Raw genomic sequence first — 21078 nt, 5'->3', positions numbered from 1 at the left:
AGAGACGTGTGTGCAATCTCTCTGAAGTCGACTCAAGCTAAGCTACTTCCCCCGTGTCTGTCTCCCCTTGCTGTCTTTAGTGTTAGTGGGGACTGACTAGCGCTCATTCCCCCCCCCTGGCCCCTAGCCAGACCCTAGCTCTAGGGAGAGACAGGGTTTTAGGTTCCTGCTCAGCGATTGGTGACGGTAGAGAAGGACAGGGTGATATCAGATCAGCCTAGGAGGTCTCCACCCCCTCTGTCCTTAGTGTCTGGGCTCCCTTACCCTCATTCCTTCGTGTTGCACTTTGTCTTTCCTACACCTTGCATGACAATTGTCTCCAGTCTATGGCTGCTATTCGCTACTCTGATACTGCAAGTGCTGTGAACGTTGGCTGCAGACAAGAGCCAGGTATGAGAGCGTGCCGGCACCAACACTGTGCTCGGCATCTATGCTGACCCTGTGTGAACGTCCCTGGGCTCTGTCAGTGTAATCTGGATTACGTTCATGCAGTGCTCGCTGTAGGAAAGTGAGCGTTATCAGTCAGGATCGGCCAAATCGTGGGATCGTAACTGTGCATGAAGTCCTTGGCCACGGCCAAATATAGAAATGTACACTGCTAGTATTATTTTTAAGAAGTCTCCTATATAACTGTTTAAGTAGTTTATTCGGCATTTTGGGGGTGACAGACTCCCTTTAATGATCGCTGGAGTCTCAGAATGATTCATCTCCTTCATGTCGAGCATCAAGTACTTGGTCTATATGCAGTTGGGATGTATAGTCGGACACCATCTTCTGGCAGCGTTCCTGATGACTCTACTTTACTGCAAACAGCAGAAAGTTTATAAATGTTATTAATCTATTTTGCAATAATTTTGTACTTGTATGTAAGGAGACCAATCCCTTCAGCCAGTCTTCCACCTCGCTCACAACTCCTGGTGGAGTGTCGTCGGCACAACTTTCCTCATACCTGTATGCGGAGAGGTTGTGTGCCAACCTCTAATGATGGACTGATCCTAATCTTCCCTACAGATGAATACTGGCAGAACCACCCAGAGCTGCACGACATCCCCATATACTATGCGTCATCGCTGGCTAAGAAATGTATGGCCGTCTACCAGACCTACGTCAACGCCATGAATGACAAAATCCGCAAGCAGATCAACATCAATAACCCCTTTGTGTTCAAGCACATCAGCAACCTGAAGGTCTGATCTTATATTGTGTGCTATGTAGACATCGTATAAATACAGTAAGTACTTTATATTCACAAGAGGAGCACGTCCCATCTTATTTCAGAGCATGGATCACTTTGACGACATTGGCCCCAGCGTGGTGATGGCTTCCCCGGGTATGATGCAGAGCGGTCTGTCCAGAGAGCTGTTCGAGAGCTGGTGCACCGATAAGAGGAACGGAGTGATCATCGCTGGGTATTGTGTGGAGGGAACGCTAGCCAAGGTAAGGGGCCACCCCACCTCTAGCTGTGCCGAACTCTCTACAAGTGCAATTATGGGATAGTGAAATCTAAGACTTGTCCCTCTGTAGCATATGTGCATAATAGACGTGTATGTTTCCTCCTTAGAATCCCCCATAACCAGAGCTGAAACACCCCACAAAGTACAACTCTCAGTCTAGAGCATACATGTCAAACTCTGGCCCGCAGGGTGATTATATTTGGCTCACGACACCAGAACCACCACCGCTATGTGGGGTCCATTATTCTGTATGGAGGACTATGTGGGACCCGTTATTCTGTGTGGAGGACTATGTGGGGCCCGTTATTCTGTGTGGAGGACTATGTGGGGCCATTATTCTGTATGGAGGGCTATGTGGGACCCGTTATACTGTATGGAGGACTATGTGGGGCCATTATTCTGTATGGAGGGCTATGTGGGGCCCATTATACTGTGTGGAGGACTATGTGGGGCCCGTTATACTGTATGGAGGACTATGTGGGGCCATTATTCTGTATGGAGGACTATGTGGGGCTCATTATTCTGTATAGAGGACTATGTAGGGCCAGTTATTCTGTGTGGAGGACTATGTGGGGCCATTATTCTGTATGGAGGACTATGTGGGACCCGTTATACTGTGTGGAGGACTATGTGGGGCCCGTTATTCTGTGTGGAGGACTATGTGGGGCCCGCTATTCTGTGTGGAGGACTATGTGGGGCCCGTTATTCTGTGTGGAGGACTATGTGGGGCCCGTTATTCTGTGTGGAGGACTATGTGGGGCCATTATTCTGTATGGAGGACTATGTGGGGGCCATTATTCTGTATGGAGGACTATGTGGGACCCGTTATACTGTATGGAGGACTTTGTGGGGCCCGTTATTCTGTGTGGAGGACTATGTGGGGCCCGTTATTCTGTGTGGAGGACTATGTGGGGCCATTATTCTGTATGGAGGGCTATGTGGGACCCGTTATACTGTATGGAGGACTATGTGGGGCCATTATTCTGTGTGGAGGACTATGTGGGGCCCATTATACTGTATGGAGGACTATGTGGGGCTCATTATTCTGTGTGGAGGACTATGTGGGACCCGTTATTCTGTGTGGAGGACTATGTGGGGCCCATTATACTGTATGGAGGCCTATGTGGGGCCCGTTATTCTGTATGGAGGCCTATGTGGGGCCCGTTATTCTGTATGGAGGCCTATGTGGGGCCCGTTATTCTGTATGGAGGACTATGTGGGGCCATTATTCTGTGTGGAGGACTATGTGGGGCCCGTTATTCTGTATGGAGGACTATGTGGGGCCATTATTCTGTATGGAGGGCTATGTGGGACCCGTTATACTGTATGGAAGACTATGTGGGGCCATTATACTGTATGTAGGACTATGTGGGGCTCATTATTCTGTATGGAGGACTATGTGGGACCCGTTATACTGTGTGGAGGACTATGTGGGGCTCATTATTCTGTATGGAGGACTATGTGGGACCCGTTATACTGTGTGGAGGACTATGTGGGGCCATTATTCTGTGTGGAGGACTATGTGGGGCCATTATTCTGTATGGAGGACTATGTGGGGCTCATTATTCTGTATGGAGGACTATGTGGGACCCGTTATTCTGTGTGGAGGACTATGTGGGGGCCATTATACTGTATGGAGGACTATGTGGGGCCATTATTCTGTATGGAGGACTATGTGGGGCTCATTATTCTGTATGGAGGACTATGTGGGACCCGTTATTCTGTGTGGAGGACTATGTGGGGGCCATTATACTGTATGGAGGACTATGTGGGACCCGTTATACTGTGTGGAGGACTATGTGGGGCTCATTATTCTGTATGGAGGACTATGTGGGACCCGTTATTCTGTATGGAGGACTATGTGGGGCCCGTTATACTGTATACTGTTTGGCCCGTGACTTTGTCCATGTTTTTAATATTGGCCCTCTGTGTGTTTGAGTTTGGTATCCCTGCTGTAGAGGGCTTACTAGACATTCATTACTCAGTAGATCGTTCTTTCAATGCCATGTACTATTATTTGTGAAAGGCGCGCTTGTCCTGATGAAGAAGTCTGTAGCACTTCAAAACGCATTGACTAAATAAAGAAAAACCGCATGTACTTTCGGTCTGGAGTTAGATTTATTATATGGGATACCAGCAGTGCAGATTATCCGCAAACTCTTCTTATCTGTAATACACTATTTGGACATAGCAACTGGATGCATGTTTTAACCCCTTTCACGCCAGAGCCTGTTTTCTCCTTCATGACCAGGCCAATTTTTTTTTACTTCTGACCACTGTCACTTTATGGGGTAATAACTCTGAAACGCTTCAACGGATCCCCCTGATTCTGAGAGAGTTTTTTGTGACATACAGTACTTCATGATAGTGGAAAAATTTGTTCAATATGACTTGTGTTTATTTCTGAAAATATCGGAAATTTGGCAAAATTTCTCTATTTTCAAATTTTAACTTTTATGCCCCTAACAGCCACCGATACACCTTTTCACGGCGGTTGTTAAGGGTACTTATTCCTCAGCGCTGCTCTTTCACCATTTTTCTCTATCGCTTCATTGGAGGACACAGGACCATGGGTGTATGCTGCTGTCACTAGGAGGTTGACACTAGGCAGAAAAAGAAATAAAGCTCCTCCTCCGCAGTATACACCCTCCTACAGGCAGCAAGCTCACCAGTTTAAGCTTAGTGTCTGTAGGAGGTAGACCTGGATCCTATCAGATGCAACCCTGTTGTGTTTATTAACTTTTGTTTTCTTTCTCTTTCTGATACAGCTCTTCAGGCTAACAAGGAACACTGCGTACCCTGTTAACCCACAAGCGACCGAGAGAGCAATGTGGCTACCCCCACATCGCCCACTTTCGGACCCGCTGGGCAGGACTTATCCCCTGTCACCTTAGGGTGTCTCAGGGTGATTTCGGTGGCCAGTCCTAGCCTGTTCCCCACCCCAGCCCCCTCCTCGGAGCGGCCTGGGAGGGAGGCGGTGGTCCCTGCGGGTGACCTTCCCCCAGTTTTCTGGGGTTGACACCGTCTCCTGCACTGTCCAGGACCGGAGAGTGCGGGAAGGAGGAAAAGCCAGGTTCCCCCCCCTATGCAGGAGAGCATCCTGAGACCATCTTCAGAAGGAGAGCGGAAGAGACGACAGCCGGACCCGCTAAGAGAGGTATTTCCCCTGTCTCTCAGCTGTAGGTCCCAGTCCCCCGGCGTTACCTGCCCCCCCCTCCTCCTCTCACCAAACATGGCGCTTCCCTGGGCCACTTCCTCCTTCTTCTCCCATTATGCGCGGCAGATGTGCCGCGCTTTTTCTCCGTCCGGTGGGCGGTCCCCCTCCGATGGCTTTACGCCCCCTGCTATTTCACCAACCAGGGCCGAGGAGCATAGTGACGCTTCCGTCACGCCCTCGAGCCATCCGCGGACCTATCAACAACGGGTCTTTCAAGCCTGCCCTCCCCTTTCCATCCGCCTATCGGAGCCTCGACGTGCCCCGTCATCAGGGCAGCGTCCTCTGCTCCTTCCCCTCCACCGACGTCATCACTCTGCGCACACAGCTCCCTACTCCGTCGGCACCTGACTGTGACCCGCTCCAGCCTCACCTTCAGAGCCTTTCAGGGGGACACGGGACCGCTTCTCTGCAGGATCGGGTAGGCTCTGTCCTGACACAACCCACACCCTTTCCTGACCACAGGCGTCCTCCCTCTGTGTTATCCCTAGCCTGGCACATATGCCCAAACCCAGGGAGCTCTCAGTCCGTCCCTCTCACATTGTCACATACTACGCCTGTACTCTTTGCGGTACTGAGTGGCCCGCGGGTCTCACTACAGCCTTCGGCTCGACCTGCAAACCTCCCGCCATGCTGGCACCCCAGGATCGGTGGACTCCCCACGAAGCCCCCGCCTCCCAGGACAAAGGAACTCCCTTCCCTCCGGAGTGGGCTGTTGCTATGTCCCAGTCTGTCTCTGACCTCACCAAGGTTTCTCAATCTCTGGTGCAGCTCTTAGAACGCTTGCCCGAACGCTTGCCTATGTTATCCACGGCCACCAGTGCTCCGAACGTCTCCACAGACGATTCGCAAGCACCCCTGCCCCCTCCTCACAGGGGCAGACTGAAGGAACGTTCTCAGAAACGGACTCACACAAGCTCATCCTCCAGCTCTCCAGACTCCAAGATACTCCCTGCATCTCACACCTCTTCCCCGGAGGTCGCCCTGGGATCTAATCCGGCATCGGATTCAGACTCTGGTTCCGTCTCAGACCAGTATTCAGGGACCCAGGACATGATTGACTGCCTTATTACGGCCGTCAATCAGACTCTGCATGTTACAGAAGACGAGACCCCTTCTCAGGACTACTCAGTTCCACGCACTTTTTCTAACCATGCAGAATTTGACAGCGTTTTTCAGAAGCAGTGGGAGCATCCAGAAAAGCGCTTTACAGGAAAGAAACAGTTAAACATCCTATACCCTTTATCCGTGACCTTGTCAGCAAATGGACTTAGTCCCCATCTGTGGATCCTCCCGTCTCTCGCCTTTCGGCCAAGACGGTACTGTCTTTTCCGGACAGTTCCTCCCTTAAGGATACCACGGATAGACAGGTTGAGGCCCTCACTAAGTCAGCCTTTGAGGCTGCGGGCACCTCCCTTTGCCCTTCCTTTGCCTCAACTTGGGTATCAAAAGCGGTGTCCGCATGGGCCAAACAGCTCAGACAGGGCATCCTAGCAGGGGCCTCCGCGGACGATCTGGCCGACTTAGCAGATCAAATCGGCCACGCAGGGAAATATCTGCTTACGGCGTCCCTCAACTCCGCTGCATGCTCAGCCCGGGTTTCCAGCAATCTCGTTGCCTTACGTAGAATTCTTTGGTTTAAGGCTTGCAGTGCCGACCTGGCTTCCATGAGATCTCTAACTAATCTTCCTTTTCAAGGCTCCAGGCTGTTTGGATCCAAGTTAGACCAGAACATCTCTGATGCTACTGGGGGTAAGAGCACCTCTCTCCCCCAGCCCAGATCCAAACGCCCTTTTCCTAGGAGACGCCCCCTTCAGTTCCGGTCCTTTCGTCAGTTCGCTCAACCGAACCCCTCCTCTCAACAGGACCGTACTCCAGCACGGAGGGACAGTCGTAAGCCCTCCTTTAGGCCCACACCTAACTGGCGCCCAAAGGATCGCTCCTCCAAGTCCTCTGGATCACGATCACGATCCAACAGGTTTTCCTCAGCATGACGGGTCACTCCTACCTGGAGCCACTCCCAGGGGGGGCGGCCGTCTTCTTCTGTTCCGAGATTCTTGGCTCTTGGAAATAGAGGCTGCCTGGGATCGAGTTCAACTCCAGCCCACGATCGCGTTTTCTCAGGTCCCGCCCCCCCAGCCATCTCTGCTTCCCGGTTTCCTTCAAGCCATCGCCTCCCCTCTGCGCTCAGGAGTCATAGTCCCGGTTCCCTTTCAGGAAAAGTTTTTTCCGTTTTTTTTATTTATTTTTTTTTATACTCAATCCTCTTCGTCGTCCCAAAAGAGGACGGCTCACTACGTCCGATTCTGGACCTCGAACAGCTAAACAGACATGTACGCATCCGACAGTTCAGGATGGAGTCCCTCAGGTCGGTAATAGCCTCGATGGAAACCGAGGAATATCTATGTTCAGTGGACTTTCAGGATGCGTACCGTCACATCCCAATTTGCGCATCACAAGGCTGGCTGATCAACACAGACCCCTGGTCCCATCCCAACGCTCTAGGGATGCAGTTCGACACGACTCGTGCCCGGGTCCTCCTTCCGAGGGAAAATATAAACTCTCCACGGCAGGGGATCCACATCCTCTCCGACCCAAGTCCACACTCCCTTCGCCTATGCATGAGTGTCCTAGGAAAAATGGTAGCAGCCATGAAGGCAGTTCCGTTTGCCCAGTTCCATACCCGGCCCCTTCAACTAGCCCTTCTCTCAGCTTGGGACAAGAATCCGTCATCTCTAGATCGACGCTTCAGGTTACCTCGTCAAGTAAGACGGTCGCTAATCTGGTGGTCCCGCCCTCTTTCCCTCAAACCCGGGAGGTCATTCCTTCCGCTTCGCTGGCAGGTGGTCACGACTGATGTCAGTCTCATCGGTTGGGGGGCAGTTTTTTTCTGCAACACACGGTCCAGGGCTGGTGGACTCCACACGAAGTCTTCCTACCCATCAACATTCTGGAGATAAGGGAGATTTACCTGGCGTTGCGTCACTGGCGGAGGATCCTGACAGGGTTCCCAGTCCGTGTACAATCGGACAATGCCACGGCCGTGGCATACATAAACCATCAGGGAGGAACGCGCAGCAAGCCCATTTTAAAAGAGGTGGCAAGAGTGCTACTTTGGGCCGAGATGACTGTTCCAGTAATCTCAGCAGTCCACATTCCAGGGGTCGACCATTGGGCGGCCGACTTCCTCAGTCGGCAGGGCCTCGCCTCAGGAGAATGGTCTCTACATCCTGAGGTGTTTCACCAAATTTGCTTACGGTGGGGCACGCCGGACGTCGACCTCGGTTAAACCACAGGGTTCCGTCCTTTGTAGCTCGGTCCCGCGATCCGCTAGCAATCGCCCAGGACGCGCTAGTTATATCATGGTCACAGTTCCAACTGCCCTATCTCTTTCCACCTCTATCTTTGATCCCTCGAGTCATCAAAAAGATCAAGACAGAGGGAGTACCAGTTCTTCTAGTAGCCCCAGATTGGCCCAGACGCGTCTGGTACGCAGATCTGGTAAATCTGCTCGTTGACTCCCCTTGGAGACTACCAGACCGTCCAGATCTCCTCTCTCAGGGTCCTATTCTTCATCAGAGTTCTCGTTCTCTGAATTTAATGGTATGGCCGTTGAGGCCGCGGTGTTGAAGATGGCAGGCTTTACTGACAATGTCATTCAGCCCCTAATTAACTCCAGAAATCCCGCTACCTCGCGCATATACCACAGAACTTGGAGAGCCTTTTTTCGTCACTGCGAACAGGATCAGCTAGCTCCTATGTCTTTTTCTTTGCCAGTTATTTTAGCTTTTCTTCAGTCTAGCCTAGAGGCGGGACTCTCTCTCAGCACTCTTAAAGGCCAAGTTTCGGCCTTGTCCATTCTATTCCAACGTAACTTAGCTAGCCGCCCTCCAGTGCAACCATGGGACCTTAATATGGTCCTAAGCGTCCTACAACAGTCTCCATTTGAACCCATTCAGGACATTACAGCCTCTCTTCTTTCCTGGAAGGAGGTTTTTCTGGTGGCTGTTACCTCTATTAGAAGGGTTGCAGAACTCGCGGCCCTCTCTTGCCGGTCGCCTTTTCTGGTATTCCATCAAGACAAAGTAGTGCTCAGGCCGGTGCCTTCCTTTTTGCCAAAGGTGGTTTCCGCTTTTCTCATTAATGAGGACATTGTTTTGCCTTCCTTTTGCCCGACTCCAGTGCATCCACGGGAGAAGTCCCTGCACAAACTGGACCTGGTCACAGCTCTACGTGTGTACCTTTCTAGAACGGCCTCCCTTCAGCGCTCGGATGCCCTTTTTGTCATCCCTGAGGGCCATCGCAAGGGTCTTCCTGCTTCCAAGTCAACCATCGCCCGTTGGATACGTTCGACCATTTTGGAGGCTTATCGCATCTCGGACAAACCTCCCCCTCCCGGAGTAAGGGCTCACTCCACCAGGGCGGTGGAGGCCTCTTGGGCGGTCCGCCATCAGGCTTCGGCCTCTCAAATCTGTAAAGCCGCAACGTGGTCTTCACTCCACACCTTTTCAAGGTTTTACAAGGTCCACACTTCTTCGGCTGATGCCAGTCTTGGACAGAAGGTACTGCAGGCGGCAGTTGCCGAAGTCTGACCTAGTCTGTGACTATCTTCTGTTCTCCCACCCAGGGGACTGCTTTGGGACGTCCCATGGTCCTGTGTCCCCCAATGAAGCGATAAAGAGGGATTTTTGGTACTCATCGTAAAATCTCTTTCTTGGAGCCTTCATTGGGGGACACAGCACCCTCCCTGATTTTGGGCATATGTCCAGTTGGCCCTGTTGGGCATCTCATTCAGTTTTCACGGTTGTGCCCCGTTTGGGCATTGCATAGTTGTTTGCTTTATGCTTCTCCTACTGCTTTAGCCACTAACTGGTGAGCTTGATGCCTGTAGGCGGGTGTATACTGCGGAGGAGGAGCTATTTTCCTTTTTTTTTGCCTAGTGTCAACCTCCTAACGACAGCAGCATACACCCATGGTCCTGTGTCTCCCAATGAAGGCTCCAAGAAAGAGATTTTACGGTGAGTACCAAAAATCCCTCTTTTTAGGGTCCACATCACATTTGAAGTAACTTTGATGGGTCTATATGACAGAAAATGTCCAAAAGTGACATCATTCTAAAAACTGCACCTAACGTGCTCAAGACCACATTCAAGAAGTTTAATAACCCTCCAGGTGCTTCACAGGAATTAATGGAATGTGGAAGAAAAAAATGAAAGGTTTTTTTTTTTTTTAAACACAAAAATGTTACTTTAGCCCCAAATTTTTCATATTTCATTTTCACAAGGTTAACAGGGGAAAATGCGCCATAAAATTTGTTGTGCAATTTCTTCTGAGTACGGCTCAGAAGGGAAGGAGTGCCATTTGAGCTTTGGAATGTGTGTCAGAACAGTGGAAACCCACCACAAGTGACCCCATTTTGGAAACTATACCCATTAAAGAGTTTATCTAGATGTATGTTGAGCACCTTGAACCCTCAGGGGCTACATAGAATTTTATAATGTTGAGCCGTGAAAATTAAAAAAAATATATATATATATATATATATATTTTCCACAAAAATGTTGTTTCAGCCCCAATTTTTTTTTTTTCACAAGGGTAACAGAGAAAATGGAAGCCAAAATTTGTTTTAGCCCCAGATTTTACATTTTCACACAGGGCAATGGGTAAAAATGGTGCCAAAATGTGTCACACAATTTCTGCTGAACGTGGCAATACCCTATATGTGGCTGTACAGTCCTGCTTAGCCACACGGCGAGGCTTGGGAGGGAAAAAAATATATTTGACTCTTGGGAGAACAAATTATGGTAGAATAGTATGAAGACTCCATATACAGAGCTCGTAAGTGCTAAAAGAGCAGAATCCCCCCTCAAGTGACCCCATTTTGGAAATTACACCCCTTTGGGAACTTATCTACTGGTGTACTGATTATTTTGACTTCATGGGTGTTTTCCAGAAAAAAGCAGCAGTGGATGTTGCGGAGTGAAAATTGCAAACTGCTGCTGTAGTGACCAGTACGCTGTAGTGACCAGTACGCTGTAGTGACCAGTACGTTATGCCCAGCTCATCTGGAGACATGCACCCATAAATTAGGTGGTCTCTCATCGCTACAGGACTTCCAAACATGTGCACTCTAAATGTGGTTTAGGCACACTGTGGGGGATTTGGCAGCTCAGAATTCATTGAATTTCTTTTGGGGGCGAGGAGCCTTTGCGCTTTTCCAGAGCCTTTGTGCTACCAGTTATGTGGAAGTCCCTATATGTCCGTTAACAGATGATGGACCTGAGTGGGGACTTTTTTTGTGGATTGAGTTGAAGCTTTTGTTGGGAACATTTTACATAACATTTTGGATCACATTTATCCTGTGCTCTACTCTGAGCATTTACATCCGGGTTTCCATCTAAATCTTTGAGTGACATGATTCAGATGAAACCCCTGAGGGATCCATTCACTATAATGAGGCAGCAGAGTTACTCTAGACTCCATCCAGCCTCTGCTCAGTGCTGTCCTCTTTTTCCAGTGGTGCACAAAACTGTGGCCGACTGCTATTTTATGTACGCCTAAAATGACAGACACCGTCGGATCACAGGCCAGACGGCGTCAACAGTGCCTCCATCTGCCTCACTATAGGGAATCTTCCTCCAGGGGTTCTGTCTGAATCAAGTATTTCAAAGATTTACACGGAAACCCCGGTGTAAACGCAGAAAACAGGATAAACGTGAGCCGAGCCTTACCACGATCTTTGGGAGGCAGAATAAACAAATCATCAGCAGGTGAAGAATTATTTATTTTTTACGTCTTTCTTTGTGCGATATAAGTGATTAGACGACTTTATTCTTCGGGTCGGTGCGATTACAGCGATACCAGATTTATATCGGGTTTTTATGTTTAGCTGCTGTCACACACTAAAAGATGCTTTTTTGTTTACAAAACTAGTTTTGCATCGCCATATTTTGAGAGCTATAATTTTTCTATATCTCTGCCGACAGAGTCATATGATGGCTTGTTTTTTGCGGGACGAATTAATTTTTTTATTGGTACCGTTTTCGGGCATGTGACATTTTTTGATCGCTTTCTATTCCGATTTTTGGGAGGCAGAGTAAACAAAAAACAGCTATTCAGGAATTGTATTTTGGGGGTATTTTTTTATGCTGTTCCGCATGTGGTAAAATTGATAAGGTAGCTTTATTCTTCGGGTCAGTACGTTTACGGCGGTACCTCATTTATATAATTTTTTTGTGTTTTGACGCTTTTACACAATAAAAACTATTGTTTTTGTAATTGTTTTTTGCTTTGTTCTGAGAACTATAACTTTTTTATTTTCTGCTGATGGAGCTGTATGGCGGCTTGTTTTTTTTGCAGGTCAAGATGAAGTTTTCAGCAGTACCATTTTTATGTTCATTTTACTTTTTGATCTCCTTTTATTCCACTTTTTGTTCGGCTGCATGTTGTAAAAGCTTTTTTTCAGATGTTTTTTTTTTAATGGTGTGCAAAGAAGGGGTTAACTAGTATGCCAGTTTTATAGATCGGGTTTTTCCGGACCCAGCGATACCAAGTATGTGTACTTTTTCTGTTTTTAAATAAATATACGTATTTATTGGTTTAAATTTTTTTTAATAGTTTTCTAAAAATTTTTTAAAGATATGTATGTATTGCATTGCATGAGACCTGTCAGTTTTACACTGGCAGTTCGCTTGTTAGACTCAGCTCCTGGCTGAGCATAACAGGCCACCATAGCTGGCAGACCCGGAGGTCATCATGTGACCTCCGGCTGCCATGACAATGCTTGGAACCCCCGTGATGTGTTCAGATCAAATCACGGGGGCGTCTTGAGAGGTGAGTGAAGACCCCTCTCACTTTCTTCTAAATGCCACGATCGCTATTGATCGCGGCATCTAGGAGATGGCAACCGGTTAATATGATTGGGACCTGATCCAATCAGGTCCCGATGATGTCACCTGTCAGCTGTTGCTCTGCTCTGGAATCGCAGCGCTTGCAAGACCCTGGGGGTCCTGAGCACTGCAAGACCGCCGAACGTAGACAAACGTCAGCGCTTCACAGAGCCCTGCAAGCCACGACGTTTGTCTACAGTGGGCGGTCGGGAAGTGGATAATCTGTGATTTCAGGTTTATCATTCAGGTCCCCTGGCCCCCTGCCTCCCGGTGCATGATACCCGGTGTATGTGACTTTTTTTTTTCCAAGAAGTATTGGAAAGCAATACTTTTGTGTACTGTAAGAGGAGGAAAAGAGCATGGGTAAATAACCATTACTACTCATGGCTGATTCATACCAGTTACCATATGGCCCCCTCTCTTCCCAGCACATCATGTCGGAGCCTGAGGAGATCACCACCATGTCTGGCCAGAAGCTGCCTCTGAAGATGTCTGTGGATTACATTTCTTTCTCTGCGCATACGGATTACCAGCAAACCAGCGAGTTTATCCGAGCTTTAAAGCCGCCTCATGTGGTAAGGCATTCAGATTTAAGTTTCACACCATTTTCTTATACTGAGGTCATGTCCCATTGATTGCCTCATCCCCCGTGTCGTCTGCATGGTGGCCGCTGATGGAGGGTCATCTCCTCTGTTGACACACCCTGTGCACAGGTAACTAGCGCAGGTGCTGGGGGGGTGAGGCTGCATGACCATTAAGGTCACATGCTCACCGATTGCCATCTTATTCACTTATCACTATACAGACAGCACAGAGAGCTGGGCTATCAAGGTGTCATGGGTTCAGTGATAAAAAAAATTACACAGAACTGCAAGAAATTATATATTATTAGTAAATTGCACACTTTTGAACATTAATGCAATGAATGAAGCATAACGATGTACATCTGCGGTGACATCCAGATACTGGTGCATGGTGAGCAGAATGAGATGGCACGTCTTAAAGCTGCTCTTATCCGCGAATATGAAGACAACGATGAGGTCGATATTGAGGTTCACAATCCCAGGAATACAGAAGCTGTGACCCTGAACTTCAGAGGAGAAAAGCTTGCTAAGGTAAGAAGCCTCAATTCATCGATGCAACGTGATACTGGGGCTTACACCAGTGCTGCATGTTAACGGCAGTCTTGTGAGCCCCAGTGTATGGGATATGCTTGTCTGTGCCTTAAAGGGGGCTTTGTCTTAAGGTGTTCGGTACCCCAACCTCCTGACTCCCTGATTATGTGACTGTTCATGCCTGTGACGTCCTTGCCTTGCCGGCCTGTGCGCGCCCAGATGACGTTATATTAGGCAGCTTCACGTCTGCACTGTCCGACGCTAAGAGGGGCTGAAGCTGCCGGGGATCGAGATCTGACTGCTCTCCAGCAAGCCCAGCCAGCCTCTGTGCAGTACTTACAAGCCCTAACAGAAAGAGCTTGCTAGCATTGCACGTGTTTGGCCAGCGCTCTTGGACCTCAGTGGTACTTTGCTTACCTTGCTTTGAGCGGTAAAAAAAATAAAATGCGGCCTGTGGGAGAACGGGAAAAATATGATTGGTTTTACAACCACTTTGAAATTATGCTGTACCCATTTTGCTTGGGTAGCACCCCTTTAAGATTTCTCTTTATTCCTCACAGGTGATGGGTTTGCTTGCTGATAAGAAGCCAGAACAAAGTCAGAGAGTCTCGGGGATCCTCGTAAAAAGAAACTTCAACTACCATATCCTTTCTCCAAGTGACCTCTCCAGTGAGTGCTCCGTATATAACATACTTTATAATTCTCATGTAGAAGCTGTTTCTATATTGAGCAACATTGCAGAGGACTCTGCCTAACACTGCGCTGTTCATGTCTCTGCTTTCCTGTAGGTTACACAGACCTGGCGATGAGCACTGTGACCCAGACACAAGCCATCCCTTACACCGGCCCTTTCAACCTGTTATCTTACCACTTACAGCAGCTCACAGGTCTGTGATCCCTCCTCTGCACTCTTGTTTGTATGGGACTGCACAATCCCCTCTGAAGCTGTATTCTGGTAGCAGGTTTTTTTATACTCTGTAGTCTCCAACAAGGAGAAGTTTTATCTTAAGTATATGAAAATAAAAAAAACTACAAATGCCCGTTCTTCTCCTTGTAATGACCTAAATTAATATATATTTTTTATTCATATATTTTTTTACTTAAAATAATTTTTGCAATATGTTTTCTCTATAACTCAACGGTTTAGCTTCTACAGCCTCCATGTATCACTGTACATAGCAGACTGCAGAATTCCTTAAAAGGTTTGTCACTTTAACATTAGGAGGCGAACTGTGCGCTGATGCTGCGTCTACACATATATGCCAGGACGTGTGCCTAATACCTGCCGATTGTGCACGAATTTTGGTTTACAGTGATAACCCCTCAAACACCAATCTTTGCCCTTAGTGGTGACGTACCGCACTTACTGGTGTATCCAATTGGTGAGGTCAGCGGCTCGCCGCGTGACGGATCACGGTCAGCGTCTCGCCGCGTACCTGATCACGGTCAGTGTCTCGCCGCGTGCCGAATCAGCTTGTGAACAAAAATCAACTTGGTTCCATCCGCACATATGCACTGTGTTAGTAGGGGGGTTAAAGAAGTTAGTACTAGTTTTTTTTTTTTTTTTTTTTTCAAAAAATGAACAATCCCTTTAAATGTGCTTTTCCTCTTTTAGGTGAAGTGGCAGAAATTGAAGTAAATGAAAAGGAGTGTCTGAGGGTCTTCAAAGCAGTCACCGTGGTAAAGGAGCAAAGCATGGTCATACTGGAGGTGAGCAGAAGCTTCTGACTTTCGGGCATTTTCTGTACAACACAGACTATGAAAGCACAAGTGTCTGCACAGATGAAGCATTCTTGATATCTGTTGGTCTGCAGTGAAGTTTTGCACATGGTAATGTAATGATGGCTTCACTCAGTGACTTCCATAGGACATAAATGAATTGTTAATGCAGAAGTGACGTAAGCAGTGAGTAGGGCAGCACGGTGGTTAGTACTGCTGCCTTACCTTGGTGTAGCTATTAGTCTTCTGGTGGAAGACGTGGTCACATATATTTGTACGTTTAGGACATAGGGGTTATTTGGTTATCGGATTTACTATCCACCTGTTTATTCTGGAGACATATTTTCTTTTTCCTTCCAGTGGGTGGCAAACCCTTCCAATGATATGTATGCGGACACCGTGGCCACAGTGGTCCTGGAGCTGCAATCAAATCCTCGCATCCAGAAAGGTAGGAAGGCCGGGATATCCTGGTCCTAGTTCTAGCCGAACTTTTTTTTTTTTTTTCTCAGTCAAATGATTTTTATTGAAATTTTTCAAACTAGAGACATTACAGAATAAAATAATACAATCTCCCCCCAACACAAGAGAAAGTCGTATCAAAATACAAAAAGTGAAGCTGTGGTTCAGTAAGCGGACAAATAACTTATTTAGTTAATTGTATTCACTTTGTCAAAGTTCTCAATGAATTCAGACAATTGTCAGTATATTGAGAAGGTCGTGTAAGATGTGAGACCCTAAGCACTATTGTAATACACGAAGTTAGAAGAAACCTAGACGGTATCTCTGCAATTCCCGTGATGCCAAACCTGATCCATGAGGTCCAAAGCTTTTCATATTTAGTAATGGCGTTTCTTTATAAATAAATGCCTCATTTCCAAGTTCAATAACTAAATGATCTTGGGAATTGTGGGGATCTAATCTGTTATCCAGTATTGCATTATTAATTACCTGGCCAAATACAACATACCATCAAAGAAGAAACTCTCTCCCAGAGCGGCCACGCTGAGTTTTGTTGGATGGAGCAGGGAATTTGCAGATTGCGTAGCTGACGCTTTCCATCCAGAAATTGCGCTCTCCGTTTTGAGACTTCAATTGAATAATCTGGGAAAAAGGATATGTTATGGCCTTTAAGGGATGTATCCTTTGTTGCAGGCAGCTCTGAGGATAGCATAACTTGATTAGGACCGGACCATAGCTCTCCCGCTGTGTGGCCGCTCACATGTCCGGCCAAGCCACATATATAATATTTATACCACCGTGCACCTTTTTATGTAACACACCCCATAGCTTTACACTATTACAGTATGAGCAGTTGTCTGTGTTATGTTGGGGCTACACAGACACATTACTTACCCAAAGATCACAGTTTGGCGATGCTACACTGCACCGTAAGGAAAAGAACACACTTCTTGGAAAAAGTCCAGCAGGTTTGGATTTCTGGTGAGTTGTGAGGCCAAAGCCTTATTTTACAAAGAGCTTTTTAAAAGTGGAGTCATCAAACGGCAATCTCTCCCCTTCCCTATCATCCAGCCACTATTATCGCACTGATGGAAGGATCAGTCAGTAATTGCTTTAGAGCTTGCTGACAGTATCCAATTATGTGCTGCTTTTGCAAATTGTTATCAGATGTTCGGCCTTAGCGATTGTATTATAGACAAGTTTTGTCACCTTGCTGCCGCTGCCAGTGATCACTCGCCATCTCCCGCCTCTAATCTTAAGGAAGGTACTCTGGATAGAAAGATCAGGTGCCAGCAATAGTATCAGAGAGTCATGGTTCTCTAGTTTCTCGAGGACTCTGATGTCTCCTGCATGTTCTAGAACTACGGAAATATTACTTGGTGCCTGGTTTGTGCAATGACTCCATGTCTGTATTTTTTTTTTCCCCCAGCGGTGAGCCATGGAGCCAGTAAAGTGGACATGGAAGCGTACAAGAAGAGACTGGAGATTATGCTGCAGTAAGTATGGCAGGTTACAGAGATTTTCTCTGAGGTTCTGGGAATTCGACTCCTGTGCCTTGCTATAATTTATGAACGCTCCTCGAACTACCGCACCATTTCCTCCAACTGATGCATTAAGATGTCTTTTATCTAGCATGTAAGGGAGTCTGTCTTCTGGTTTTTGCAATGTAATTTGAAAGAAGCATGATGTAGGGGCTGAGACCCTGATTCCAGCGATGTATCACTTACTGGGCTGTGTTTCTGTTTCAATAAAATCAGTGTTTTATCAGCAGGAGATTATCACTACAGGACTAGGGGTTTCGTGCCTCCTGGTCCAGCCCTGCCCTCATCACTGATTGGCTGCTTTCTGCCAGTGCACACAGAAAGCTGCCAATCAGTGATGTGGGTGGGGTTATACAGAGCTCAGCATTCTGAGTTCTGCTAGATCTGCGGCAGAGAAAACAGGGATTGTATCAAAATGACAGCAATCAGCCCAACGCGTGACACATCACTGTTATCAGAATCACATCATGCTACTCTGACAGATTCCCTTCAATGTGGACCTGATTCCAGATTATCAAATCTTCTGGATTATTGGGTGGATGTAGAAAAACCCCAAAATATCAAAAACAGGCTATGTCTTACATGCTCCTCTTCCTACAGGGACATGTTTGGCGAGGAGTGTGTGAGCAATGACAGCGACACCACTATCACAGTCACCGTGGACGGGAAGTCGGCCAACTTGTCTTTGGAAACTCGGGTATGTGAGATACTGGTATAAAAACCTTTGCCATAAACCCATATACGCCAGCACAGATGATATAGGGGCTTTTTCGAAAAGGACCTCAGCCACCCAGGCTCCTTAAGCCTTTCCCAACCCCAAGACTAGGATTGAAAATATTTAAAGGGGTTTTCTATCTCAGCCACTTATGGCCGGTAGGTTCATGTCCGACCTCGGGGACCCGGGAGATCTGGGACCTAATTTCCAGCTGGCGTATTCTCCTTATTCATTATAGTGAGGAGGTGGCCATGCTGTTTGCTTGTTTTTTTTTGCAAATTATATCAACGTCAATGGAGGGGGCTGCATGCAGGACTAGTTTGTGAAGATTGGGTCACAACCAATATGGCGGCCATTTCCGGTCATGGGGAATGGAGGGGGTCCTGTGTTTGCATTTGACAATCACACGAGTGTGCTTTATCGATGACTTCAGTTTTCCTTACAATAATCTCCTTTATTTTCCCCCTCAGACGGTGGAGTGTGAGGAAGGGTTGGATGAAGACGAGTCCCTGCGGGAACTGGTGCAGTCAGCGGCTCAAAGGCTGTACGACGCCCTCAGCCCTGCCTGTCTGTAACTTGTCACTCCGCTGTGTTTTATTTGTTTTTCCTAGTTTTTTTTTTTTTTTTTTTTAAATGTTCCTACCGCTTGCTTGTGATTGCGCTCACGATTCCTTTCAAGAGGTGATTTCCGAAATCTCGTCCCAAGATGTAAATAGGTGAAATCGCTGATAACCGGCTCTGTGAATAAGAACAATAAATATTTTATAAATGGTCTCTTATTCCTGTGCATCTTGTTCCATATCCAATAACCAAAAAACGTGCTCTCCACTTGGATGTATGTAGAGGAGCGAAGATAATAATGGTCAGTAAATCACAAGAACAATATCTGCAAACATGGCAGATCATTGTAATAATGTGCAAAAATAAATTGCAATTAACCGATTCTATTTCTACACTCTGTCTGTGCCTCTTGAATGCCATAGGGGAAATTGTGTGTTCTGCAGGGAAACTTACAAGCTGCGTCTCACGCGATAGGATTACTATTCGCTGCACTCGTTTCCAGGGTTAATTCTTCTCATTGTATGATGAACGTTCCTCAGCTATTGTTCTCAATGGTCGTTGTTTGCCGTCCAGGTCGATCTCGTCCTGCGGATGCAGGTTACAGGTCAGCGAGGGTAGGAGGAGCGTGGTTATGCTGTAGAGCGGGGCGGTCGTACTGGAGCAGAACTCCCATCATCCTGATATGATAACCTGCAAAGGAATCCACATTTTCAGGCTGAGCCTATCTGGGGGTGAGAAGACTCTGTTGGGCTGAAAAGAGACGGCTCCGGTCTGAAAACTTCCACCTCGCTACCTGCCAAGGGGAAGACGACAGCCATCTTGAGGTCTGGACCTAGTGCTTGAAGGCGAGGGGCGCTAAGTGGAGGAGGGGGGTTTTTGAGAAGTCACTCCACTGTTACCCACCTGCATCATCGTGAATCCGTTGGTTCTGCAGTCTCTGATACCGTGGTACAGTACAGACCAATAGTTTGGACACACCTTCTCATTTAAAGATTTTTCTGTATTTTCTTGACTATGAAAATTGTACATTCACACTGAAGGCATCAAAACTATGAATTAACACATGTGGAATTATATACTTAACAAAAAAGTGTGAAACAACTGAAAATATGTCTTATATTCTAGGTTCTTCAAAGTAGCCACCTTTTGCTTTGATGACTGCTTTGCACACTCTTGGCATTCTCTTGATGAGCTTCAAGAGGTAGTCACCGGAAATGGTCTTCCAACAATCTTGAAGGAGTTCCCAGAGATGCTTAGCACTTGTTGGCCCTTTTGCCTTCACTCTGCTTTCCAGCTCACCCCAAACCATCTCGATTGGGTTCAGGTCTGGTGACTGTGGAGGCCAGGTCATCTGGCGTAGCACCCCATCACTCTCCTGCTTGGTCAAATAGCCCTTACACAGCCTGGAGGTGTGTTTGGGGTCATTGTCATGTTGAAAAATAAATGATGGTCCAACTAAACGCAAACCGGATGGAATAGCATGCCGCTGCAAGATGCTGTGGTAGCCATGCTGGTTCAGTATACCTTCAATTTTGAATAAATCCCCAACAGTGTCACCAGCAAAGCACCCCCACACCATCACACCTCCTCCTCCATGCTTCACGGTGGGAACCAGGCATGTAGAGTCCATCCGTTCAGCTTTTCTGCGTCGCACAAAGACACGGTGGTTGGAACCAAAGATCTCAAATTTGGACTCATCAGACCAAAGCACAGATTTCCACTGGTCTAATGTCCATTCCTTGTGTTCTTTAGCCCAAACAAGTCTCTTCTGCTTGTTGCCTGTCCTTAGCAGTGGTTTCCTAGCAGCTATTTTACCATGAAGGCCTGCTGCACAAAGTCTCCTCTTAACAGTTGTTGTAGAGATGTATCTGCTGCTAGAACTCTGTGTGGCATTGACCTGGTCTCTAAATTGAGCTGCTGTTAACCTGCGATTTCTGAGGCTGGTGACTCGGATAAACTTATCCTCAGAAGCAGAGGTGACTCTTGGTCTTCCTTTCCTGGGGCAGTCCTCATGTGAGCCAGTTTCTTTGTGGCGCTTGATGGTTTTTGCAACTGCATTTGGGGACACTTTCAAAGTTTGCCCAATTTTTCAGACTGACTGACCTTCATTTCTTAAAGTAATGATGGCCACTCGTTTTTCTTTACTTAGCTGCTTTTTTCTTGCCATAATACTAATTCTAACAGTCTATTCAGTAGGACTATCAGCTGTGTATCCACCTGACTTCTGCACAACACAACTGATGGTCCTAACCCCATTTATAAGGCAAGAAATCCCACTTATTAAACCTGACAGGGCACACCTGTGAAGTGAAAACCATTTCCGGTGACTACCTCTTGAAGCTCATCAAGAGAATGCCAAGAGTGTGCAAAGCAGTCATCAAAGCAAAAGGTGGCTACTTTGAAGAACCTAG

General features: G+C 47.2%; 1 protein-coding gene across 1 annotated transcript in view; it reads left to right on the top strand.

Annotated features, from left to right (window-relative positions):
* The window catches only part of CPSF3 (cleavage and polyadenylation specific factor 3), a 37575-nt gene extending 18516 nt beyond the window's left edge, over window positions 1–19059 (top strand). Inside the window, exons 8-18 of the mRNA XM_073674175.1 lie at window positions 1012–1187; window positions 1279–1437; window positions 12986–13132; window positions 13520–13672; window positions 14233–14341; window positions 14461–14559; window positions 15288–15382; window positions 15752–15839; window positions 17280–17346; window positions 17992–18088; window positions 18577–19059. Coding sequence (XP_073530276.1) covers window positions 1012–1187; window positions 1279–1437; window positions 12986–13132; window positions 13520–13672; window positions 14233–14341; window positions 14461–14559; window positions 15288–15382; window positions 15752–15839; window positions 17280–17346; window positions 17992–18088; window positions 18577–18681 — 1295 coding nt within the window. The 3' untranslated portion in view covers window positions 18682–19059. The remainder of the gene's footprint in view (window positions 1–1011; window positions 1188–1278; window positions 1438–12985; window positions 13133–13519; window positions 13673–14232; window positions 14342–14460; window positions 14560–15287; window positions 15383–15751; window positions 15840–17279; window positions 17347–17991; window positions 18089–18576) is intronic.
* The last annotated feature ends 2019 nt before the right edge of the window (window positions 19060–21078 follow it).

This window comes from Phyllobates terribilis, unplaced genomic scaffold (genome assembly GCF_046119375.1).
Source record: "Phyllobates terribilis strain yellow unplaced genomic scaffold, ASM4611937v1 Scaffold_3__8_contigs__length_932513732, whole genome shotgun sequence".
In the NCBI taxonomy this organism is placed as follows: Eukaryota; Metazoa; Chordata; class Amphibia; order Anura; family Dendrobatidae; genus Phyllobates; species Phyllobates terribilis.
This window is presented reverse-complemented; position numbering and strand designations above follow the sequence as displayed.